The following is a 27,536-nucleotide window of genomic DNA, read 5'->3' as shown; positions in this document are numbered from 1 at the left end:
AAGGTTTACAGTCTGAATTTGGAGAAGACACTTCTAGATGTTGTTGGGGCAGTCAATACAGAGTCACCTAGGAATCCTATGGAGGGATCCAAAGAAGACTGATGTGAGTTTTTATTTTATAAGGAAAGTGCTACTGTCATTCATAGTAACTTTTGACATGCTGTCACAAATTGCAAAGGTTGCTGATCACACAGGGTCTCGCTACCGAGACCTGCTGCGATCCCAAGATACAGCTAGGAGGAGGGCCAGCGTCTTTTCTCGGCTGCCATTTAAACCCAGATATGACGGACAGCCGCGTGCACATTCACTGCTGTATGTCTCAGGAGTGAAACCCAGTGCTATCAGTAACTTTAGAGATGTTTGAGGACATGTTAAAGTGAATGTACCATCAGGTTCCCGTTCCCAGCCTGATTCCCACCTGGTTCTATTACCAAGCACCGATCCTGGCTAAAACACTGGAGGCAGGCTGGCCCATCCCCAGTGAGAGGAAATCCCCTCCCCTCTGTGATGCAGCTCCATTAGAATTAATAGAGCCACGTCACAGAGGGCGGGGGTTTCCTCCCACTGGGGATGGGCCGCCTGCTTCCAGTGCTACAGCCAGGGCCAGTGCTCCGTAATAGATCAGAACCGTGCGGGGCAACCAGGTGGCAGTTCAAAAAAAGGACCGCTGCATCGGCTTTAAAATTGCTCTATGACTATGCTTTTAACACTTTTATTTTTTGGTCTATGGGGCTGTGTGAGGAGTCATTTTTTGTGCCATGACCTGTTCTTTCTATTGGTACCATGCAACTTTTTTTCTGGATTTGATGCGACAAAAAATGCTTAATCTTGCATTTGGAAATTTTGTTTGCACTTGCGCCATTTAGCGTGCGAGATCAGGAATATGATAAATTAATAGTTTGGGCGATTATGCACGCGATTATGCTGCAGCCGAGAGCAATAGGTTACCAAGCCAGGATCAGCGCCATTAAGGCGCAGACCCCTGGCTGGGTCACACTGCAATATCTGGCTATCTGCAATATAATGGCTGTTCATATAGATAGTGACACAGTGGTGACATTTATAAAACTTAAAAAAAACAAACATATCTGATGTTAAAAACTCAACGTAACCCAACTAGGTCATGCTCTGGCGATACATTCTCTTTGAACCACAAGTATAATAATAGTAATTTGTTGCGTGGTGTTAGAGCAGTATGTCTATGACACTGAGTCATCTGGTTGACGGCATGGAGAACACACTATTATCCAGCATTTTATAGACATTCAGTAAAATTCCTTTTGTTCCGCACTTGATGGTCACAAATTCCGGATGGGTCAAGGAATTTCAACTCCATGTAATCGTCTGATTATTCATCACTTCTATATATAAGATCAAGTGGTGAGAATAAATGTGGTGACAATAATCTAAAGAACAGGTGTCCATCTCCCGGCCATCAAGCTGTAGCAAAACTACATTTCCCATCATGCCTGGACAGCCAAAGCTTTAGATTTGATGGGAAGTGTAGTATTGCAATAACTGTAGGCCCGCGATCTAAAGGATTGCATTGATTATAGTTTGACTATTCTTAAATAATAAGGGACGATCATATAATAATTTTACAGTACAGGCTCACTAAACATTGACATCCTATCAAAAAGGGATGGGGATGTATGCTGCCACATACTGGCTGTGGCCCAATTCACCTGAATGGCCTAAATGTTGTGAAATAGTAACTACATTCCAGCCGTATACATTTATTTAGCTGAACCTTAGTTACTAGTTCATGTTTGGGCCATTAAAGGGAATGGGGCGGCTGCCAGTTTATACATTGTAGTCAGGATAGGGCACAGGTGGTAAAATCGCGATTAGATTGTGACCTCACTAGTAGAGATTAGGAAAATGTGATTGTTTGCAGAATTTCTGATGAGTTTTCCATCATGGAGGCCGATTTTCCGCATTTTTAATAATGAAAGCTAAAATATAGATTTGTCCTTGACCTTATAGAACATAAATACGGTTCTATAATAAGAAAATAACAAAATGCAGGCTGTGCTTGAGGCCAATACCACATTAAAAGGAACAAGCTTTCATAGTTGAGAGGGTTGTCGAATTTCAAAAACTACAGCGGATTTGCCAAACTGTTTGCATTCGGCAATGTTCTCTGAGCCCAAATGCTTGGCATCAGACTCCCGGGCAGCTGGAGACGTTAGATGCTGCCCTAGGGCTGCCAGGAACACATGGAGGTCAGTATCCTCCTCCACTCCAAGGCGGGTAAAACAGGCGCAGGTCCAAGAGGTAATAGTGATATAAAATATCATAAAATTTATTAAAAGAATTATGCCAGCGACACAACATGTTTCGAGACCGGTCCGGTCTCTTTATCAAGTGTCTATGGCCTATGACTATATCCATGTGTTCCAGGATTACCTAAGGTGTCCTACTTTTCCACCTGCTGGGAGTCGAAAGCCAAGCGTTAGGCCTTAGAGAATGTTGCCGAACTTAAACAGTTTGACAAGTCCACTCAACACTATGTACAATTCTTTACCATGTCCCATTGGCCATGTCCACCCTTACAGGTTTTCCTTAATTCTTAGTTACGAATGTCGGTTTCGAATGTAAGCATATTCATTATGGTCCACATGGATTATAGAGGTTTTCTAGCGCTACTCAGATCCGTCTTTCCCATTGGGCAGGGTTGGCGGCTGCCCAGGGGCTATTGACTCATAGGGAACCCCTCTGCCTCTGGATGAACTGTAAAACACTGACAAAGGATCTTTCACTTAATATAGAACTACAAATTACAGAAAGCAGCACACTGTTTACACTGTTACGAGACGGCTGGGGATGTCTTTGCTCAGACTGTCACTCCCAGCAGCCCCTGTGGGCCAAGCATTGCCCGTTCTTGATTGGATGAGGCGGATGGAGTGTTGCTCTGTGGTTGCCTTGAGACAAGAGAAAATTTTACGAGTGCTGACGGCAGCAAAAACAATATGACAGATGAGAGATGAGATGAAGAAGCGGGGAACTAAGAGCGGAAAAGTGGGGAGTAGGAAGAAGAGAGGTGATACTCGGGGGCAGGAGGAACATGGCTGAGGTGTAATGTGGAGGGAGAAGTCTGAGGAGGATGGCGGAGGTGATGGAGGGGTTGCAAGGTTAGTGGGGGTTTGGTCATTGGGGGGCCCAGTTTACACCTATGGCCAGGGGCCCATAATGCTGTTAAGACGGCCCTGGTGCTACTAAAAAAAGGGGGCTAAAAAAATAAAAAGAAAAAAGGCAATGTACATCACATCACTGATAGTCACCCACACATCTCCCCATCTAAACAGTCAACTACTATAAAGTTATTAGGCCGCACAATTGATACAATGATAAGTAAATTTCCCCCCATGGAGAGTAGAAATCCCCTTCAATATTAAATCTTTACATGAGTGTTATATTTAAGTTAATGATTCCTGAATAATAAGGAATGTTTTAGATTTTGCATTACATCTTCGGTGTTTTCCACCTCTCCGCACACCTTGACATACATTTCTTTTGTGGTGATATTTCCTGATACTGGAACATAGGTGTGGCTCATATATACATCAGGTGGCAACATTTAAAGTCAACGCTACCCTGCAGTGACAAATCTGTATTAGGAAAGTAATACGAGGCTTTAGGCTGTGTTCTCACATTGCAGGGAATTAATTAATTAATTAATATTAACAGGCTTGCAATATTAAAGCCTGTATTAGAATAGTGTGTGTATTACCTAGGAAAACAAAAGACTATGGAGGCCTATGAGGCCAAATTTAGGGCCCATTGATCTCTATTGGGCTGTTCATACTGTCTATAGTTTTACACAGAAAACTCCGCCTACCAGCAGCTGATTGGCAGTTATCTATCCATTGCTGTGTATAGGCAGTCAACTGTCAATCATCAGCTGGGGGGTGGGGGAGAGGTGTAGCAAGAATCCTATTCTCCTGCATATTAGGAGAACAGCTGAACAGAATGGCAACCCTTCCCTGGAGGGTTATCTGGCTATTCCCGTGTTTTGAGACTCGCAACTGAGACTCCACGGACCCCCTTTTTTGTGTCTGTACACAGCCTAAGGGCCCTATTACACAGGGCGATTATTGTGAGAAAAATCGTTATATTGTTTAAATTTAAACGATAATGGCAACAATTGAAAAATCTGTCAGGTGTGGTTAATCGCATCTTTTAGGCTGACCCTAGGGGCCCTATTACATGTATCGATAATCGAGAATCAGGACAATACGGCAGAATTTCTCTCTGTGTAATAAAGACAACGATCAGCCAATCACAGTGACCTAGAATCGTGTAATAGCGATGCTCGGCCGATGGCTAATGACTGTAAAAAAAAAACATAAAGTTATCCATCCCTCTTCACGTCCCCTGATGTCCTGCTAGCTCCGGCTCGCTCCCTGCAGTGTCTGAAATGACAGGCTGCTCAGCCAATCACTGTCCCGGCCTGTCCCTTTAGACACTGCAGGGATCAGGCCGGAGTTAACAGGACATCAGGGAGCATGAAGCAGTATGTATAACTTCAAGGGCTGTTATCGTGATGCATATGGGCTTAGGAACCATGCGCCAATCTAGCAGATCGGCGCTCGCTTACATGAAGTCATCGGGCTGTGTGATACGGCCCTAAAATCATCGTTAACCGTCCCCTAAATGTTGCTAATCCTCTGTGTATGTACACCTCATTCCTTCATTTGCTGGGATACGAAGGAGTAAATAATCTTAGTAACAATCATAACTAACGACTATCGCTCTGTGTGTTATAGTGAACGATTTCAGGTCATTCTCAAAAAAATACTTGTTTGAAATCGTTTATCGTTAATCAGCAAAGACAAAAAATTGCTTTGTGTAATAGGACCCTTACGCTCTTCAGTGCTGATTGGAAAAGGTCAGTGTGTAGGGAAAATAGGAACTCCCAGTTATCAATATATTAATCCATTTACAGTAGGAACAACAGAGAAACTGTACAAGACTCCAAAACCGTCATTTTATAGGAAATAGGAAAAGTGATTACTTCACAAACGAGTTAAATGCTCCAAAAATGTATAAATTAACGCAGAGTGTATAACCAACATATAAATAAATGTTATTAATAATAACTAATAGTAATTATAAACAATGTGTAAAATTATTATTTATAATTATTATTATTTTTTCTACTGTTATTAGTTTTTATTATTATTTTGATTATTATTATTATTATTATTATTATTATTATTATAAATTAGAACAAAGAAACCCCACTGATTACCAGATCCTATTACCTATGATAAGATTTCTATATTCTGCACCTAGACAATGGACACAGGCTGGAATGACAACAGGAGGTGATACGATATAAGACGCATAGTATCAGTCTTTCTTTTATATTTCCCATTCCTTTTGGATCCACTTCCATCTTTTAGTTAAAAAAAAAAAAATCATCAAAAACTGCATGTGTGATTCCAGCCTAATGAGCTGATTTATCATCCATCCAGCTGCATCCATCACACCCCATGCAGGAGTGGCATACAAAGAGACATTAGCACAGCAGGCACCCGCATGATCCATGACACTGTCATTTGTTGTACTGTATATGAAGTTGCGGGTAATGGTGCTATAAAGGCGAGTGTGGATGCCTGAGCCATGCCTATGAGCTGTGATGGGCTGGAGTAGTGTGTAAAGCTGGTGTCTCTCCTGTCAGGGATGGATTAGTGGAGCGCACAGCGTCAGGAGGGGAGGAGAGGGGCGGCTCATGCAGTACTAGAATGTGAGCTCTCTCCAGCAGCAGCTCAGACCAGACAGCAATGCCTATAAGTCCTAAGCTCCACGAGCCGGGCATTCTGGAAAGGGAAGAGTTAAAAGAGCATTCTAATGAAGCCGTAAGACAGCAATTTTTATTTTTAATACTATCATTTCCAGAGCGGTGTCAATGAAGCCCTACACACCACTCATCCCAAGCTCCCGGGTATGAGTGACCAATTGTGGGATTATTTGGAAATCTCTTAATGGAAGCGATGTCACCTCAACAGGACAATGTAGGACAACAGCCCCGATCTTCATCCTTGACTGCGGAGCCCAAGGGATCTGGGGGCAACGAGAACCGAAAGGTAATTGGATTGTTACAATAATCCATTCGGATTGGGAAACATTATATAAGGGGTATACCGGAATGAGGTTTGTTGTTATATGGGTATACTGGGACTTGTAGTTCCATTACAGCCGGGGTGATGATAGATGGCTATACCCTGCTTGGAGCTTTTGTCAGGTTAGGATGGATGGACACTCCAGGGATCACTAAGGCTAGCGGTGATGCTACATGTCACATACTCAATATATGAGTCCTACGGTGGCTTGTCTATTGACATATGTCTACAGTGAGCAAGTTCTCTGACATGCGGCACATGGCGTGCGTTGTATTTATAGAGATGTAGCCGAGTTCACTTTGTCATTCACATAGAACACGTCACTATTTTATTGGACACATTCCTATAAGGTAGGGATTGGTATAGCGGAGCTGAATTTGTCATTAACTCTTTCCTTTCGGCACCATGAGAATGTCTCGGCAGGTTTCTACCTAGACAGATATCATCAGGGGATGTTGTGCCCATAACAAACTCGGCTACGTCGCATCGATGGATAATCCGCCTTTTGTATTCATGCTAGGATTGCAAATGCATCTATACTCTGACTTATGCAATTGAAAAAGGGAAATTGTCTGTATACAAAGGCTGATAGGGAACGATGATGGCGCGCCGTGTGACACTATTAACCCCCAAGTGACCAGATGTTTTTAATACCCAATATTATTTCACAATATATGATGTTAAATATATGAGTCAATATGATGCTTCCTATAATGTGATTATTATTATTATAGGAATAGCAGATACACTTTTCAAATAAAAAATATTTCTTTAATCCAACATGAATGTCAGATTAAGGGTCGTTCATTGAAACATATATGAAATCTACCTGTAAAGATGAAGTTAGGAGAAGCCTGACACAACAGGTATATGCTCCTCTTAAAGGGAAAGTCTTTGCAGTCATGCCAATCAGAATAGAAAATGGTGGTTAAAAACGCGTAGTGTGAACACGGCTTAGAGGAAGCAATGAATAACTGATAACAATTCAGTCCCATTATGTAATAGGATGGGTTTTTTTTTCCTTTAAAAGCAGAATTAGCCTGTTGTATTGTGCTGGAGGTTCCCTCAGGATCGTCTTTACAGGGATATTTCATGTATGTTACAATGCATAAAGAAGGTTTGATAGTTTGACAATAAGGCACTGTGCTTTTTTGATGTTAAAAATGAAAAAAAAAAGCACAGTGTGAATGCAGCCTTAAGAGCACGTTCACTGCCTGTATGGCTATATCACATGTTGCTGCTGACGACACCTGTAGTCCATGCTGGAGATGATACGTGTGATGGAAATACAATTCTATTATGGAATTGCATTATATGCTGGAGCTTCCATGTATGTTATAATGGTGTGCATTGAAGAGAATGGGAACCCAAAGCAAAGATCACTATGGGTCACCTATCATGGTAATGAAACAAATGCATAGTACAGTCCAGTTCTTTGACCTTTGGGCAAGTTCTTCTCCCCCATGTTTGTTAACAATGCAGATCCTCTACGGAGGGGTGTCCTGCCCTGTACAGATTATCACCACCAAGCCATAAAGCAAACAGGACCAACCAGGGATGGCTCCTTAGCAGACATATGGGCTCTCTCTGTACATCTTGTTATATGCTAAATCGATGGAAACTGAACTGGACATAGTCTTGTCCCTTCCATAGACAGTCATCAAGGACCATAATAATTGCACATATGGTACCAAACATAATAGAAATAATAGAAAAGTCGTTGAGCTACAGTATGGCGGATGATGTGATGTTAGATGATGCAAGTTGTCGGCAATGTTGGGATTAGTAGTACGGTAATGGGCCCATCCATGATTGTGACTCTTCCCAGACACTTGTGACCCCTCATCATTAGGATTTCCAGAACACTTTTATATATTGTTTGGCTGTCAGACATTGTCGCCTTTATGTCACCCATGCTGCATTCATCCATGTGAGACCTGTCTGGAAGGAAACCTGTTCTACCTGCTGGGTCCATACACTATATATCACTGTGATCTTCATGTCTGCTCCGTTTTCCTGTTTAGTTTAATTAGATCGTGTTTATCTAGAAGGCAGCGCCACATTGTCATTACCATCTCCGTATACACTTCCTACTTGTAGGATGACAGCGGGTGCCTGCATTGTCTACATAGGAGCTCCTGCTGTATACTGTATATTCTGCAGTCCTGGAGAGCAGATCTAAGGGCAATGGCTGCCCATACTGTGCTACTGAGTGATCTGAGCGGTTGCTAGGGTAGCATTGCCTAACAACACTATCGAAAAGACTGTAGACAGTGTATATCCCTAAAAGCAAATGTGTCAGGTATGGCTTAGGTTATGTTAACACGTGCAAAATCTGGATGTGACGCGGAAACCACACCATTTTCCACATCATAAACATTAGAAAACCCACTCCCATTAACTTTAATGGACTGTGGGATACAGCAGAGGTGACATGACGGCGTGGTTACGTTCTGGCGTTTCCATGTGGCCTTCTCCCAGCTGTGCAAATCAGGGTTTGGAGAAAGCTGTGGTGCAGCACTTCACGTGGCACAGGTTTGGCTCATGTGACTGGCATAGAGCTTGGTTGGCACAGCAGAACAGGACAAAGCAGCCTAGCAGTAGACAAGCTATACAATTCTAAAGATGACAGCTGTCTATACAAAACTCCTGGGGAGTTTGAGTTTGGTTGCTAGGAACGCAATGCCTAGCAACAAAATTGAAAAAGTTGTGGTTGTTAAGCAATGCAGCCCTAGCAACCAGCTGCTCAGGCATAACTCAATTCTGGATGGGCACAGCATTGTCGCACTTTATTTTAAACATACGTTTAGGCGGGGGAACCTATTAGATATATGAACATGCAATGTATGTCTTTCTTCCTTTGGATAAAAGACGCTGTCCTGAAAGAATTCCCAAATAGACTGAACAGACATTGTTCTGATAAAAACCCATTGCATAAGTATCAGTTCCATATATGTAAAGGACAGTAACACTGATGACCTCTAACTAGAAAGCAGATGTTGGACCACTGGGACCCTAACTGGTCAACCCTAACTGGTCAGTAATGGCTTCTCTCGGAGATTCCCTTTAAATGCAGATGCAGGGCTTTTTTGATGCCTCTGCCTAAAGACAAGTGTATAGAAATCTTCTTAATAGCTAATATAAGTATATGTTTCCTATAGTTATAACTAGATGAAACTAATGATCAACAGTCGATCCCTTTTTTGTTGGAAAACCCATACATTAGATCGATCACAGGATTTTACCATTGTTGGCCTTGCTATTGATCACCTATACGTTATTTCTGTAGGCAGCGTCCAATTTCTCTATTACATCATTCCTACTTACATTAATGGGCCATTAGGAGAGTATAAAGCGGCACTCACCAAATAACTTCTTGTTGTACAAGCGACAAACATTGATGATCAGCAGGTTACAGAGCAACAACAGGTCTATTCCACTAAAGCAACAACCATTTTGCACGTGTGCTCATCAACGGATCTATTGATGCTAAAACGGCCATTGCTTTAATGGAATACACCTGCTCTGTAACCTGCTGATCATCAGTGTTTCTTGCTTGTACAATAAAGAACCAGAAAGAAGTTATTTGGTGAGTGCCACTTTTTCTTAATATTCTGCTAAGAACGTTTTGCTACTATCAATATACAACAGAGCACCATGTTGGTTACCCTACATAGTCCTTACTGGGGGGATGCTGAAGCCATGCGGTGTTGACTATTATGTATGAGTATATGCTAGCTGAGCAGTGCCGAGGTACACTACATTCACCATTACCATCCAAATAATGCTGATTAAAGTGATCCTTGAGTTGTGATCTATCTATTTGTATGCTGCATAGGGACGTGTCAGTCCTTGGCTGTAACCACTAACCATTGGTTATACATGAGATCATTGATTGTCCAACAGTAAAGGTGTTACTATGCAGATTTGATGACTCTGTCCTCACAAGAAGTCCGTGTACTGGATTTGGCAGTGTGAAAATCATTTCCGTTCGCCACCTCCATGTCAGGGACATTATGTTCTCCTCTTCCTGTCATCTTCACCACCACCACTGTACTGTTACATGAGCTTCGTGCGCTATAGTCAGGTTCTGGTGATACAGTAACTGCTTGACACCATCTTCTCAAATATTCATTGATTTGAATCTCAGTACGTAATATAACTGACGCCATGAATATAAAATTTAAATTAGTTTAAATTTAAATGTTTCCAAACCCCATTGTATTTGGGGTCTATGTAGAGTTTTTGGGAGACATCAATGGAGATGAGGTATAAATATGTGGTGGTAATATATATATATATATATATATATATATATATATATATATATATATATGTATGTATATAAATATATATATATATATATATATATATATATATATATATATAAAATGCAGGAGACTTATTCAGTGTCGGACTGGGGTATTTGGGGCCCACCAGAGGAAATGATCCTGGGGACCCACCAATAAAGAACCAGTGAGAAATGACATGTCAGTCAGTGTTAGTGCAGGTTCTAAAGCTGAGGGCCCATCAGAGGATCCTCCGGTCCTCTGGTGGGCCACTCCGACACTGAACCTCTTCCTCCACATTGTGATTTATTGCACAGGAATCGTTCCTTGGAGCCTCCTGTTTCACACTTGGACTCCACAGCTCCGGGTCATCTCTGTGATGTCTGACAGTAGGAGGGTCTTCCATCCATCATTCAGCCCTGGCCATCCAATTGTATAGTTATAGTGGAAGGGTCACTGTATATCCACTGTCGGCATTTATTTGGGGCCGTGTCGTTTCGCTAAGTAATGCTTTTACCTCATGACTCTATAGGAATATTCAGGAATTGTCATTTCGATTTCTCATTGTCTATTGCTGACATATTCCTTACATTTATATAATGTTTTTGCTTAAGGATAGTCATCTGGATTTTTGCGTAGTTAATCTGTCCCTGTTCTCTACTGTAAAATATAGTGTTTTGGCACCAGATGTAGCGGGTGGACAATGAATAATTCATGAACATATACAATATATTCCATAGCATGACAGGTGACTAAACCGACTTTGTATAGAACACGTGAACTACTGGTCTTAGCCCATTGTTCTCTAATCTCAGCCATTTAAGGTTATCGCCTGTGACACACAAGGGGGCAGCTTAGATCTATTCCGAAATATTTCTTTGAAATAATAAAAAAAAGTTAGACAATGTACACATCTCGCCCATCACATCAAAATATCATGGGTGTTTAGGTGAGATGGGGCTATGAATCATCTTGAAACAAGCAAGGAACCATGTGGGTTAGATAGGGCTACTTGGCAAATTGTGGCCATGCAACATAAGATTGCACAGCTAATGATAGTGAATGTGATTGTGCTGTGACCCATGGGTAATTGCGACCCCTATGCCTCAGACTTGGCAAGAATCCAAATCACATCACAAAAGTCACAAGCCCTTTTACTGAGGCCATATCCCATGTCATCCTGATGGCAGAAGCTGAGATATGGAGCTTTGTTTGGAACTTCCAAGTGCTTTCTCTGGAAACATTTCTTTAACCCTTCAGAGATGCAATTTATTTGTAATAGAAAATTATCTTCAATCAATTTATAGTATAATGATACTATCAAATTCTGCTTTTCAGCATGTTATTATGTAAAAAAAAGGTGTGTATAAAATAGGACACAATAAAACAAATAGCTCTGGTGCTGTAAAACAACAAAAGAAGTCGCAACTCACCTCCCCCAATCCCCTGCAGCTGCCATGTGGGCAGCTCCCACTTCTCGGCCATCACAGCTTCTTCCTTGCACTTGGGATGTGTTGTTTGACCACAGGAACTGTCCTGCTCAGCCAATCACTTGCTAAGATAGGAACCAGGAAGCAACAGTGATGGGCTGGGAGGAAGGAGGGAAGGTGAGTATTATTTTATTTATATTATTTTTGTTTTCATGTTTCAAGTTGTGTAGAGTTGTGTAAGTATTATACTCTGAAGGTGTAGTCTAGTCATGGGAATCACGTTTTTAGATTAATTCAGGCTTGGTCATCAACTGATCAGGACTCCTGTAGTCTGACACGATTGCTGACAAACACATCTCCTTATACATTGCAACAGCTACATGGACAGACATGTCTGCCAGTACAAAAATTGTTTTTTGCTGGTCGTTCCCATCTATAGCTATAAGAGTGGAGTGTATAGTGAGGGGCCCCTCCTCTTAGGTGCCCTAATATGACCTGATACAACCCTTTAAATTTCATTTTCCTAAAATCTAAACACTTACCAAGTAGTTATTCAACTCTGACAACATGTCTGAGGCTTGTTTAACATCCATGGAAACAATTCTATTATGACAGACATTAGTTGACACCATGTGACAGGTTTACGGAATGTATTTTACTTTTGATGGTCCCAAATAAAAAATGTAAAACGTATAAAGTTTACACACACATGTAAAAGCACTCGCTGGGCAAGACAGTAAACAGACGGGACGGGATCAGTGTTTATATACAAAGACAAACACATGCGGCGCAGTCGCCTCATTTCAGCTCTGAAGTAAATGAATTCTGCATAACTTTAGAAGACGAGATAAATCTGTTTCCTTCGCCTTGTAATGTATTTAAGGGCTGTTATTAAAGCAAACATCTGATTACATATTGGCCTAGGATAAACATGTAGACGTGAATGGTTTTATGTAACGTTATACAGTACTTACTAGTACATTTACTCTCTGCTGCCACCTCTGACCATGACAGGAACTGGGCAGACCAGGAGAAAATCCCCTTTGAAAGCCTCTCCTGTTCTGTACATTTCCTGTCTTAGACAGAGGTGGCAGCAGAGAGCACTGTGTCAGACTGGAAAGAATACAACCCTTTCCTGCAGGACATACTGCAGCTGACAAATACTGTAAGGCTGAAGATTTTTAAATAGAAATAATTTACAAATCTGTATAACTTTATGACACCAGTTGATATGAAAACTATTTTTTATCCTATGGAGTGCCCCTTTAATGTCCAGATACTGAAAACACATAAAGACAAGAGAAATCTTACTATAGAGGCAGCCATTGTCCTATCTATAGGACCCCTGAAGAGGGGAGGAACCGTCAGATTGATGTTTAGTGGACAGTGGGAATCTATGCAGGGGTTAGCACCCTCTTATGTTCTGCAAAATGGATGGAGACATCAGCCAAAGAAATTTGAAAGGAGATGAGGCAAAGCAGCACAAGGCCCCCCTGCCTCAAGGGGTTATGTGGCATTCAGGAAAGGGACCCATTTTAAGATGACTACCCCTCCCACCTGTATATGCAGATTTAGCCCTGTGTACAGCTGACATTTTGTACATATCTTGGTTGGACACCATGATGGAAACCCAAAAACCTATTAAGTCAATGTTGTTTGTTGGGTGCCATTAGTGTCTGTATGATTAATTACTCTATTTCCATTATGGTTTCCAGCATGCAGCGCTATTTTCATTGTTTGGCTTCTATAAAATCCTTGTAGACTACAGACATGAAAGAGAATGTCGGCGGCTATGATGCACAGTGGTCCCATAGCTGGGAGGCGAGCGGCAATGCACATAGTACAATCTGCAATGCCGCTCACTGATTTCTCACTCAGTTCTCACATCCAGTCTGGCAAATATACAAAGAGCTATATACAGAAACAGAGTAGCAACTCCTTAAAATATTTTATATCAGTCTCTTCTTCCAGTATAGTTTGGTATAGAGGCCTATGTCAGGGCAGAGCTCCTGTCTGCAGGACGCAGTAGGACGCAGGTTGTGCTCTAGTTTGGGTTTATTACAGGCAGGTACCATAAAACATAATAACATATCCAGAGATTGCACTTATTCCAGTACTTTGAAGTTTTAGCACAGGGCCAGATCCTTACTGGAAGGGCAGGATTTGAGGTCTTAAACCTGGGATTTGTTCTCAATACCTTCTTTAAACTCCTGGCATCCCTGTGAAATGACTGAGGACGGGGCTTTTCTTATATGATTGACATCTTGTAATGTGGTAGCATTTGGTTATTTGTCTTTGTTGTGTTTATTTAAAGGGGCTGTGAGGTTTGTTTTTCCTTTCTTTGTCATGTGTGCTCATATAACTGAGCGCTAAGTGGTCTCTAGAGGCCCCTGTATAGAGATAGGCACATATCGAAATTTGTTCTGAATTTCCCTACAATTCTGTAATTCTGCCAAACAAATTGGTGAGTACTACTACCACCACTACTACTACTACTACTATCACTGCTACTACCCTACACAACTGCACATCTCCTGCCTTGTCCATCATGTTCCATACTATATAACTACTACTACTACCCCTACACAGCTGCACATCTCCTGCCGTATCCATCATGTTCCATACTATATAACTACTACTACTACCCCTACACAGCTGCACATCTCCTGCCTTGTCCATCATGTTCCATACTATATAACTACTACTACTACCCCTACACAGCTGCACATCTCCTGCCGTATCCATCATGTTCTATACTGTACTACTACTACACAGCCGCACATCTGCCTTGTCCATCATGTTTTATACTGTACTACTACTGTTACCCTACACAGCCGCACATCTCCTGCCTTATCCATCATGTTCCATATTATATTACTACTTCTACAACAACCCCTACACAGCCACTCATCTCCTGCCTAGTAAATTATGTCCCATACTGTACTACTACTACTACTACTACTACTACTTCTACTACTACTACTACCCCTACTGTGCCACACATCTCCTGCCTTGTCCATCATGTTCTATACTACTACTACTACACAGCAGCACATCTCCTGCCCTGTCCATCATATTCCACACTGTACTACTACTACTACCACCGCTATTGTTACTACTGCTATTTCTACTCTACTACTACTTTTCTACTACTACTACTACTAGTGCCCTACACAGCCACAAATCTCCTGCCTTTTCCATCATGTTTAATACTGTACTGCTGTAACTACTACTACTACTACTACCCTACACAGCCACACATCTTTTGCCTTGACCATCATGTACCGTACTGTACTGCTACTATTTCTAGCCCTATACACCCAATGGTTGAGTTCTCCCTGAAGATCAGCCACCACTAGAAGTGTTTCACAGCACTTTACCCCCCTCTCATCAGGAAAGACGAGTGCACAGGTGTATGATGGGGGTTAGAAGCAGTAGATGTTTGGCCAAAAACGATGTCAAAACTTTATACCATAGTTGCTGTTGGGTGTGCCATACCACAGCCACATTTCAGTATGTAATACACGGCCCCCCTGCTTGTAACATACAGCTCTAGCTAAGATTACTGAAGGGTCCTCATGTTGTTGTATTAATAATACTAACCTTAACATGAGATCATATTATATCACTGACCCGGCCACTTGTGAAAATTATGTGAGAATTGTTTTACATTTCATATTTTATTCTTTGAAACACAGAAATTTTCTCAGAATACAAAGAAGGATTTGGCCCTTTGTGCATAAGGAGGATCTAAGGACGGGCACCTGCCCATTTGCTGCTGGGAAGATGTCCAAGGGCATTAGAGATCGGTCATAAAACATGGGTCTGAAACAACATATGTTCATGAAATGTTCAAAATTAATTTATTTTTCCTTTTTCTTTTTTTTCTTTTTCTTCCCTGCAAAATAAAATCTTAGTAGGTCCCCACCCAAGAAATAGGGTGGAGGGTGTATAAGAAATGGATAGAAATAGTGAAGGCTGTGTTCCAAAGAAATGCAAGGCAGCAAAGTGTGAACCACATTCCTGGACACATGTGGGTCTACCTTCACTGTTCTCCAGGAAACTATTTCCTACCTGTTTCTTGTCCATTCCTTGTCAATATATAAAGATGCACAGTGTGAAGCACATCCATCCAGGGAAAAGAGGAAACATACATTCCATGCAACACATGGACTGATCCTGCATTTACCCCAGAGCTGAATTTATAATTCATAATGTTGACAGATACAGCCAGTTTTGGACTCAGTCCTGCTTTTGACTTTGAATACTGACCAAAATGCTATAAATGTGTGGTGTCCCACTGTTAAGTGCCTTAGGCACCTGTTGCAAAGTTCTCACTTCAGGTTAAGTGGTGATGAAGCAGTTTATAGTTTCACCACAAGATATCAGTATTCTTTATATACTTAGCTAGTATCACCCTATTAGGATGGGCCACTCGACACTGTAGGGCACAAGGTGGTCAGATACAGTCTAAACACGGGTACAAGTAAACGTCTCACTACAGTATATTTCTTCCAAGTTCCGGCAGAGTACATTGCTACATTAGGTTGGGACTCTCTCAACAAACTCTTCTCCTCCACTCTCAACTTTCCAAGCACTGCTACAACTACCTCTTTCTACTCTACTTCTTCAAGCACCTCCTCAAGCACAAACGTGTAAGCCACTAACGTCTATGTGAAGATTTATCTATTCTGCCAAAGTGTGTTGTACTATTGAGATACTGCACAGTAAAGTTGTTCTATTTTGGTATCACTGGGACTCCGTCAACCTTTGTACGCACCGGCACCCATACACACTAGCTGCACACCTTGGGTTATTTTTCCCCTTTCAGTTGGTGGCGGTACCAATAGTCCCGGTGGGTCAATTGCTACACAGGACTACCGTGACAAGAGCCCAAGGGACTGATTACAACCCGGCAGGTCACCAACCATTTGGGGATTACAGCCAGCCACAACACAAAGCAGGTACCAACATCACACCTGTGTGCTGGACTAGCACTGGCGTCACAGCACTAACACCTTTGACTGAGCTGGCACAGCCACCTGTCATAACAACACCCGGTGGATCACCACAAATGGGCCCCTGGTGTACCCCAAGGAAAAGGGCCAGATTCTTACCTTTTCCATGGCACACACCAGCTGTAAGCCCTCCTACTCTTAGTTAGCATGGTTTACGCCTGGATACAACTGATTTCTTTGCAGGCCTGCAGCAGACACAGGTACTGCAGGTGCATAAAAAACTATACATTCATTTTAGTAAACTTTATTCAAGCAATGATTTAAACATAAATGTTTTGTCTCAGGAGTACCCCTTTAAAAGTTTAGCAAAGTTCCTATAATGCATTTGCTGTAAAATGTTGCCTTGCTTAATGATACTAAAATGAATCATTTTTATTAATGCTGTATAGCATTTAAAATGCACCCATCAGAGTGTAAAAAATAGCATTAAACTTTATTCCTCCATACAAAAATACCTTCACAGGGGTCTTCATCAAGCCTGTTTTTCTTCATGAAGACCACTGTATATTTTTATAGTCAAACAATGTTTAAAGGGGTTGTCTAGCATAAACTACTAATCTATGATGCTGCCGGGGCTGAAGGGGACACAATATTGCTATATACTTACCTGTCCCAGTTCCCAGGCCACCCACTGTCCGCCATTGTGCTCTTCTGCACAATTTCCACTGATGTGGTGTTCCGACAGGAAATGACTACTCAGCATGTCAGCAGAAGTTGTGAAGAAGAGGACAGTGGCAGCAGAGGAGCAGGACAGGTAAGTATACAGCACTATTGTGTGTCCTGTAGCCCCGATAGCATCATAGATTTGTAGTTTAAGTATCTTTAAAGGGGTAGTGCGGCGGTAAAGAATTATTTACAGACTAACACACATTACAAAGTTATACAACTTTGTAATGTATGTTATGTCTGTGAATGGCCCCCTTACCCGTGTCCTACCACCCCCACCCGTGTACCCGAAAGTGTGGTGCGCTATACTCACCTGTCACGTGCCGACTCGTCTTCGATCTTCAGCGACTGACGTCTTCTTCGGACGGACAGCGAACAGCTCCGACTGTCCCGAATGCCGGCCGCCCTCTGCAGCATCATCCGATGCTCAGCCGCGATTGGCTGAGCATAACTGTGCTCAGCCAATCGCGGCTGAGCACAGTTGTGACGCGGTGGAGGGGGGACGGGCGGCAGCGACTCGGCCGGCCGTCCGAAGATGACGTTTGGCACAAGATGGCGGACGGCCCTCGACACGGATCAGGTAATGTATAATGCACCACACTTCCGGGTACACGGGTGGGGGTGGTGGGACACGGGGAACGGGGAGATTCACAGACATAACATACATTACAAAGTTGTATAACTTTGTAATGTGTGTTATTCTGTGAATAATTTCTGAGCGCCGCACTACCCCTTTAAGTATCTTTATAATTTGCCAAAAAGTTGCATGTCAAAAATTTTGATCAGTTGGATCTGGGTGTTCAAACCCTGCAAACTATGTTTTTTTTTGTTTTTTTTTCTTTCTACGTCTTGAATAAAGATAATGACAATTCGTAATCAGTCCACATAAAAAACAACACCTCTCCAGCTTTGGATCGCTGCTCTGGGAGCTGCTCAGCCAGTCAGTGACTGGGGCAGGATGCCACTGCAGTCACTGATTGGCTGAACAGGTTGTCCATCATCTGGGACAGGCATTGCTGGGGGGAAAATGCCCTCCGGTGGGGGGGGGCCCGGGGCCACGCTGCTAATTGCAGGCACAGGGAGAGGTAAGCAAAGGTTGCTTGTTATTTTCTCCCCTGCCGCCTGTCAGATTTTTGACAGGACCGGACATATCCTTTAATGCACTTTGCTAATATTTGCGCCATGGTACCTGCAAAGCAAAGTTTGAGATTTGAGCATTTTTTGGGTCATCCCTAGTGAAGTAACGACAAGCTAAACCCTTATGATAGCGGTTAGGTCAGCACAGGTCACAGTGAATACCATAATAGCATAGACTTAACCATAATTTAAAGTGAGCTGTAGATTGGTCAGCCTCTCTACAGATGTCTGCTCTGATGTATGTTTTGGATGCTTGTTTTTGCTGATTCCACTTTACTGCCAAATAGAAGTTCTCCAGGGAAATAAAATACGTCTGTGATTTCTTCCAAGTCAGCTATATTGAAGAAAAATGTATTATATGATTATGGTATGCATTAAGCGTTTTTCAACCTCAGGTGCTCTGTGCACGTTAAAGGGAAGGGGTGGAGATGAAGTAAGCCAACAATTTTGCTTGATTCGCTGCATGAGGAGAAAAACAGCCTAAAAATATCTAGACATGTTACAGAATAACATGCTTACTGGAGATGACGGATGGGGACAAGCCCTTTCTGTTAGCTTACTGGTGATCAACAGGGGAACGGGAACAGGGAAAGAAGTATTACATGGCTCCCATTGAAATACTGTATAAATGTATCAGGTCCTCCAAAGGGCTTACCAATCTGGTGACCCACCTTTCAGTACAAAAATACTGGCACAATTTGCAACAAAAATTGTCACTTTTGTCAAAGGGGTGTGGCTTTTGTCAAATAGGTGTGATTTTATCAGAGGAGAGTGGCTTAAGATGGGTTAGGGGGAACCAGTCACATCACTTATGGTGTGTAAACCCACCAGTACTTTATAGCTGCCGGGCACAGCTGGGTCTGGTTATCTGTGGCAGGGCAGCATTTTTAAAATAACACTCTTTAATCCTGGCACTCGAAAAGTAGTTATGGGGGGCGGAGGCGAAGGAGCATGTTGTCCCACTGCTTCTGCCCTCCTCCCAGTCAATTGCTCTTGATTGGCACCTTGAGAGCTGGGCTTAGCATTAAGTTCCCAGCATTCAGGGTTCCGGAGGAGGGCAGCATGACAACACAATGCTGTGGCTCCACCCCCTTGACTACTTTTCAGGATTAAAGAGTGTTATTTTGGAAATGCCACCTTGCCACAGACTGACACTCTCTGCTGCCGTGATTGCCAGCCATTAGGTAATGGGGGAAAGGGGGGGGGGGTTAAACAGCATGAGGGACGTGACCTGTTCCCTTTAAATGTGGTGTATTTTAAGACTGTCTTGCCTAGATTTTTTGTGATCTTCTAGTACCAATGGTGGATTCTGTTTTATCTGCCTCTAACATTGGGATGACTGCTGTGTTTGCCGTCACTCTAAACAGCTAAAGACAGCTTAAAGAAAATTAAGAAGAAACATTGATTTAAATAATGTTATAAATTCCCTATAAACACATACTATAGGCGAAATACTGGTGATGATACGTCCCATATTCCTTGAAGTCAGCAGAGACCGAAGTAAACAGCTACGAGACCCAAAAACTCCAAAATAGCATGGACTCATTAAGAGTACAGTGAAGTCCAGGCAATGTTATTAATCACATAATAGCTGGATATAGCGGTCACGTCTCATCAACTTTCCATACTCATAATGATCATGAACTGGCTCATCTTACTGAAGTGAAAAATGCTTGGCGGTGGGGGAGATCCGCTGTCCCTAACTACTTTACAAGGGCTAAAAAGCTACTAAACATTGAGAGTCTTAGGGATATTACTTCTGTGGGATTTGGCCTGAGGTTTATAATTTAGGGGCAAAATATAGTGTTTAGATACAGGGCCTTTAGATACCTTTGCCTGAAGAAGGAAAGTTTAGGTATGACTCTAGAGACTGGAGCAAATGATTACTCTTGTGTATGGAGGTTGATTCTACTAGAACATTCTCTTATTATTTTAGCTCTTGCCTATTAACTTACACCTTGGATTACAGAATGATGACAAAGCTTCTGGATCTCATGGTACAAGGATAACTAAGCGTCACATGCTATGATGCCGTTTTTCTTGGACAGTGTTTTTATATATTTGTTGTCTATATTGTTTTTAGAACCATGAGTAAGGCTGTTTTGACACATGTGAAACGCGTCGGTTTTATATTGTGATGGAATTTTTATGGAGCTGGAGAGTTTTTTGTTGAGTACTATAAATTTATGAATCTTATGTTTTGGATTAATATTAGAGAGGGATGGACAGAATTCTTCCGAAGGTGCTGATTGGTGATATTATCAGAAATACATTTATAAACTAATGGCCAAACACATGTATGGGGCAATTACATGATATGTTAAGTTCTTAAAAAAAATGTTACCACTATAATAACTGCACATGATACAAAAAAGAACACTCTTTTTACATTACTTTTTCATCTTTTTTGAATTTTCAGCACATGAAGGGTTTATGTATACATACACATGTATATGAATCAGAAATGAAGACCCATTTGGCGTCCATACACACATTTGTTTCTCTTTACATTCTTCTCTTGGGTTGGCCAGCACATTTAAGTGAGAAAGTTTTCGTAACCCTATAGACAAAGTATTAGTTGAGTGAGGACATATTTCTGTACATAAACATAAAGGAGACAGACCATTTCACTCTTTTCAGTAAAGTCAACATTGTAGGCTTGCCTAAAAGCAACGGTCAAGCTCATCTTCCTGTACGCCTGCTACATTGATATTTTTGCCCTGTGCCAGTCATGGCATTGGTTGCTCATTCACTATTGGATACAACCCATACACCTTGGTGAAAAGTTGGCCAACCCTACCAATTATGGTGACTGCCAAACTCAATAATATTTGCGGGAGCATCTCCCCCCTGACAAATGTTGGATTTCTGACCCTTTTGTTTTTGGGGAACTATATGTTGGTGGTTCTCGTTCTCTCATAACAATTATATGTACTATTAATTACAAAAATCATAACTGATATTTATATTTCTTTCAGAAAATGAAGAGCTTGGCACAAAGACGCCAATCTGCACCATCACTCGTGTTAAGCAAAGCCCTCAATAAGTCAAGAACAATTACCAAGTAAGTGCTAAATCCTATTTCTTGTTGACTTATTATTCATATTTAAGGCTCCATTATATACAGCAGAGATGAATATGTTTAGCATACTTCATATTATTTCTTAATTTACCCTTAAGTTTCCTTTTTTGAATCGTCTGTATTTTACACAGAGATGACTGGGAACAACCAACATCTTCTGCCTCACTCCATAATGTATGATTCTTTGTTTCAGCTGACAGCCTTCTTACTGGGTCTATGTTTTTTCTTTCAATTAGCCAAGAATAATTAGAATTTTTAGACTTTAGGATTTGTTTTAGAAATTCAAATTACAAGGTGATTCCATCATTATTTTCTTACTCAATATTGAGTAATTCCATAATTTCCTCTACTTGATCTGGAAAACATATGCCATTAATTACAATCATTTCCTTTCATTGGAAGGATGTTTCATGAAGCCAGAATGTTCAGCTGCTAAACAAACATTGCTTTATGTCTTTCCTGTGATTGATGGGTCATCATCTTTCATATTATTATTTTTGTTTTTACCAGGGGTTACATTTGATTTATATGATGTCTATATCTATATAACTATGTGTACATGTTTTTCCACATTTCTGCGTCTTGTGCTTTCACTGGCCCCAACTGAGGTTCTCTTACATAGATCCGAGACTGGTTCATTAAAGGTGACTACTTCTGAGAACTTCATCTCAAATAAGATGTCTCAGGCTATAGCCCTTGCCAAGAAATGCATCTGTTACCTATTTGCGGAGCTGAACCGCAGTGTTTATGCCACTTTTCCCTACTGCGGAGATAAATCATGGTCATCGATTCATACATTTATTGCACAATTATCGTATACTTTTTATGGGTAGACCCGAGGGCTATAACCCAACTCTTATCTAATACGGTATAAGGTCCCGAGGGGAGATACATTGTTTTATTAGATAAATGAGGACAGAGTTTTCCCAAGCTGGAAAACATTTGAAGGGTTTGTTTGTGATCATATCCTAAGGTTCTGCTTTGTTCTGTAAACAGAACCCACTCGGGGGTCCATGGACTATGTCTGTTATTACAGCTCAGCACCTTTTACTCAGGTCACACTGATATAATTGAACACCTATACTAATAATTGATGATAAATGTGCGATCATTGGGGGGGATCCATCCGTTGTGACCCAAACTGTTATTGTGTCCACTGCTCCATCAACTGCTATGGGAAACAATGGAAACTGGTGTTCAATTTATAATGGATGCATTGCCATTGTCACAAACACTGGGGTTCCCAGAAGTCAGACCCCCAGTAATCATATATTTAGCTCCATCCCAAGGGGATGGGTAACAAAAGGTTTAAATGGGAAAACCCTTGCAGGCAACCCCTGTCCATTTGCCCTTGTAGATTTAAAGTAGAAGTCCGGGGAAAATTTTTAATTAAAGTATTGTATTACCCCCCAAAAGTTATACAAATCACCAATATACACTTATTATGGGAAATGCTTATAAAGTGTTTTTTTCCCTGAACTTACTACTGTATCAAGGCTTCACTTCCTGAATAACATGGTGATGTCACTTCCTGGATAACATGGTGATATCACTTCCTGGATAACATGGTGATGTCACTTCCTGGATAAAATGGTGATGTCACGACCCGACTCCCAGAGCTGTGCGGGCTGTGGCTGCTGGAAAGGATGATGGCAGAGGGACACAGAGGGCCCTATTCGGCCGAGGAATAGAGAGAATGATCTGCCAATGATCGAGTCATCGGCTGATTGTTCATTTAGGGCCAGACCTAAAATCATCGTTCCCCCACCGCGCATTGCTACGGTGGAATAGTGGTGCTCGACGGGCGACCGACGATTTGAGAAGCGCAGCATATATTACCTGCAAGGCTTCTCCTCCGCTCTGTCTTCCTCCCCGGGTCCCCTGCGCTCTAGCTTCAGAATGGCCTGTCAGCTGTTGGAGCACTCAGCCAATCATGGGCCGGGACCGCCGCAGCCTGTGATTGGCTGAGTGGCCTTTCAGCTGACAGACCATGCTAGAGCGCGCAGAACCCGGGGAGGAAGACAGAGCGAAGGAGAAGACCTGACATGTAATGTATGCTGCAAGGGCTGCAAGGACATTGGTAACGATGTCCCTGCAGCCCTCGCTCAACGATTATCGGGCCGTGGAATAGGCTTAGTAAACGAGCGGCGATCTAGCAGATCGGCGCTCGTTTACATCGTTGATCGGGCCCTGCTCGGCCCATGGAATAGGGCCCTGAGCAACACAGGGCACTGGAGGGACACTGAGCATCCCTCTGCCATCATCCTCTCCAGCAGCCACAGCCTGCACAGCTCTGGGTTGTGACATCACCATGTTATCCAGGAAGTGACACCACCATTTTATACAGGAAGTGACATCACCATTTTATACAGGAAGTGAAGCCTTGATGCAGTAGTAAGTGCAGAGAAAAAAAACACTTTGTAAGCATTTCCCGTAATAAGTGTAAATTGGTGATTGTATAGTTTTACAGCAATACAATACTTTAATCAAAATTTTCACTGGACTTCTCCTTTAATATAGGTAGAACTCCTTCCAAAGATCCACCTTGTGATTCAGGATGATGTAGCACACGGACCCTTTAAGAGGATCAGTTTAGTTCAAATCCCGCAGGCGCCTACAGGACCTCTTCACCAACTGGCCTGCAGCTAGGGAGACCAGAAGTCATAGTCTCCAATGCATCTCTATGAGAGCACTTTTATAGAGATGCATTGGAGACGCTGACTTCCGGCCTTCAATAGCCCTGGAGAGAGAAAAGGGGTCAGAAGAGCCTGCGGGATTGGAATGGTGCCATAGGACCGGAATGAAGGCGCGCTGCAGGACTCCAATCATAATTGGTAGGTATATGCCCAGCGTGCAGCGGGGGTAGGGATAATAAATGTGGAAATCTTAATAGAGTCCTGTGACAGATCTGCTCTATTATTTGCCTGACATAAAATCATGGCATCTAGTGCGGAAACTAATAGACTACAAATGGATTCAGTGTTCCAAAAAGGTTTCTATATAATAATAGGTAATAACACAAGTAATGATCAGGCCCCAATGAGAACTTTTAGCTCTTTACAATTTAGACGAAGAGACTTGTAAATGAGGGCAGAGTAGCCATGCTTGGAAAGTTCTGCGGCATAGAGAAAAGTCTGGCACAAACATCACATCCCTGTGCTATAATGAGGGCACCAAGAGCGAAAGGCTGGTGATCTAGGTTGGCACGGTTCAAGCTGCTACAGGCATTGAGTGTTTTTAGGTCCGTGAATCAGTTCACAATGGGCAGACTGGAGAAACATTCCCAATCTAAAGCAAGGGTTTTCTGTAAGTAATCAGCAAATTCCATGGTATACTTATATGTCCAGACTCACCCCAGTTACCATAGGCAGCGTTAAGGTAAGAGACTAGAGAAACCACTAACAATGCCCCAAGAGATTGTATGACCTAGTGTTTACTTAGACTGCATTAAAGGGAATTTCTTGTGTACTGAATTTTAGTTTAATCTGTTGGGCTCAATGTCTGATGCCTATGTTGGTGTGCAAGAGAAGCGTATACTGTATGTCCAGGAAAATGGTGCATAAAAGTGAATTAGCTTGCCAATGTGTGTAGGTCGGCATACCTTTTTGTGGTATCTCAATGTCAATGTATATACAGTTTGCACCTAGCCTGGAAGTGATACCATCACCCCCCTTACTCTATGTACGGATCTCTGCACCATCCACAAGCTTAGATGCTGCACATTTAATAGATACCTGTTTAAAAATTGTCTGTTTCTTCTTTCTGCTCTAAAATCACTTCATTTCATCAGAGGACAGTGTCACCTTGGCGGGGTTTCATGGCAGTTGGGCCCACTCCCCCCAGCCAAGAGAAGGGGCCCAACTGCTGTGAAGCCCCGCCCAGGTGACACTGTCCGGGGGTGACAATAACAGTACCTGTTATTTCAATAGATTTTTAAAAACCTTTCTGGTTTGGTTACATTAACCCTTCAGAATGATGACCAGAGCTGTAGTAGTACACACATGGTTACTTTGTTAGTTGTCTACCCAATCACAGCATGGCACATACTCCACCCTGCCATGTCATGCAATAGTGCTGGCAAAAGTGCACTGAACAGGATGGCACTGTTCTAGGCCATAGTATACTATTATAAATGTGCGGGGTGGAAGGGGTTACAGATGCACTGGGTTTGCAAAGTTCTGTGTGAGCAAAAATAAAAGAAGCAACAGCAACACAGCAAGAATGGGGTTACACTAAGCACTGGAAGTTCTGCTGCTGAAATAGAGGGGCAGGCTTGATTTAACTTTCAGGAACAGTAAGGATCCTTTGGAGAACAGACACAGCATGTACGATTCCCCCTCTGCAGCACAGAACACATTATAACCCCCGTTTGTCTGCTGTGTCTGTTACCAGAGACAGAAATCCCCTAACAACAGGCAGTGAACAGCAGATTGCAGTAAAGTGAGATATGTAATGGCTGAGGTGAAGAGGGAGGATTTTTCAAATGACAGTAACCATTTAACCAAGTTGCCCCTTGCCCTAGGATGTAAATTACAATTACTGTGGTAAACATCACCAGGCCAGACCCTCACCATGTTGTGTAATATTGTGCCTTCTACACTAATGTAATAGCGAGGTATCAGTGTTATTAAATCGTGCCCAGGCCAATAGTATAGCAGGATATGTGCTACTAATGTAGCCTTTACAAGAACAAATGAATACAAGCTGAGGTCAAATCTACCCTGTGTTCTTGCTGAATCTTCCCTATATAGTGATCTGTTACTTACAAGGACAAGAACAATGTCTTATGTATCATCCCGTTCTTGCTTACATGTTGAATGGACCTACAGTATTCTTATTGATGAAAGGTCAGCAGCGAGCCAGCAATTTCTTACAGTGAGGATACAAGTGTAACATTCGTGACTCATCTGACGGCCTGACTCCAAGCCAAACAATGTACGCCACCATCATCTTCAGTGGAAATATACACAGATATTATACCAAAATCCTGTTCTTACCTCTATTAGGTCCGTGTATCATGGCATGCAGAGCTCTGGATCAGGACAGGGATTGTAAGACTTTTGCCAATTGTTTTGACAGTTCATTTGACTATTTCTAGCGCATTTACTAGAATATAATTTCTTAGGGTAATGAGGCTTTATGAAATAGATGTGACATGCCACCTGCTCATGAGCATGAATGTGTTATCCGATAAATATTCTACATAACAGTTTTTATGCTGAACTGAAATAACCCAGCCACTAATAAAGGGGGTCATGTCATGGAAACATTCCTATCAGAGAGGATGATCTGCTGATCACCTTGCTTTATGGCAGGGATAGGGAACCTTTGGCCCTCCAGCTGTTGCAAAACTACAATTCCCATCATGCCTGGACAGCCAAAGCTTTAGCTGTATTGTTATTGTTCTAAAAAACAACTTTTAAACTGGCAGCCCTGTACCCTACAGGAGTGGCCTAGATTGTGTATGCATTAGGCTGGCACACCTACAATAGGCATTGTCTCCTATTCGTCAGCTGTGTCAGCACATGGGCTGGATCGTTAAGACACCTGTTCAAATGTTCATCATGGAGAAAATGTTTCAGTGGCATTCCTAATGATGAAGAGGGTGGGGAGGAGGGATGGAGGGGTAGTACAAAGTTAGGGCACAGATATTCTAAGCCACGCCCATAGGGCACAGGGCTGTAAGTTAAAAGTTGTTTTTTAAGACAATAACTGCATTACCTGCCAAACGGACCGCAGGACAGATCTTGGATTAAAAGCAGCTATCCGAAGGTACAAGTGGTTTA

The 27,536-nt window shown here is 42.1% G+C and overlaps 1 protein-coding gene across 1 annotated transcript in view; it reads left to right on the top strand.

Annotated features, from left to right (window-relative positions):
* Nucleotides 1–5,716: 5,716 nt before the first annotated feature.
* Nucleotides 5,717–27,536, top strand: part of ARHGAP20 (Rho GTPase activating protein 20) — a 74,352-nt gene continuing 52,532 nt past the window's right edge. Inside the window, exons 1-2 of the mRNA XM_069969773.1 lie at nt 5,717–6,092; nt 21,647–21,732. Coding sequence (XP_069825874.1) covers nt 5,991–6,092; nt 21,647–21,732 — 188 coding nt within the window. The 5' untranslated portion in view covers nt 5,717–5,990. The remainder of the gene's footprint in view (nt 6,093–21,646; nt 21,733–27,536) is intronic.

Source organism: Dendropsophus ebraccatus, chromosome 5 (assembly GCF_027789765.1).
Source record: "Dendropsophus ebraccatus isolate aDenEbr1 chromosome 5, aDenEbr1.pat, whole genome shotgun sequence".
In the NCBI taxonomy this organism is placed as follows: Eukaryota; Metazoa; Chordata; class Amphibia; order Anura; family Hylidae; genus Dendropsophus; species Dendropsophus ebraccatus.
This window is presented reverse-complemented; position numbering and strand designations above follow the sequence as displayed.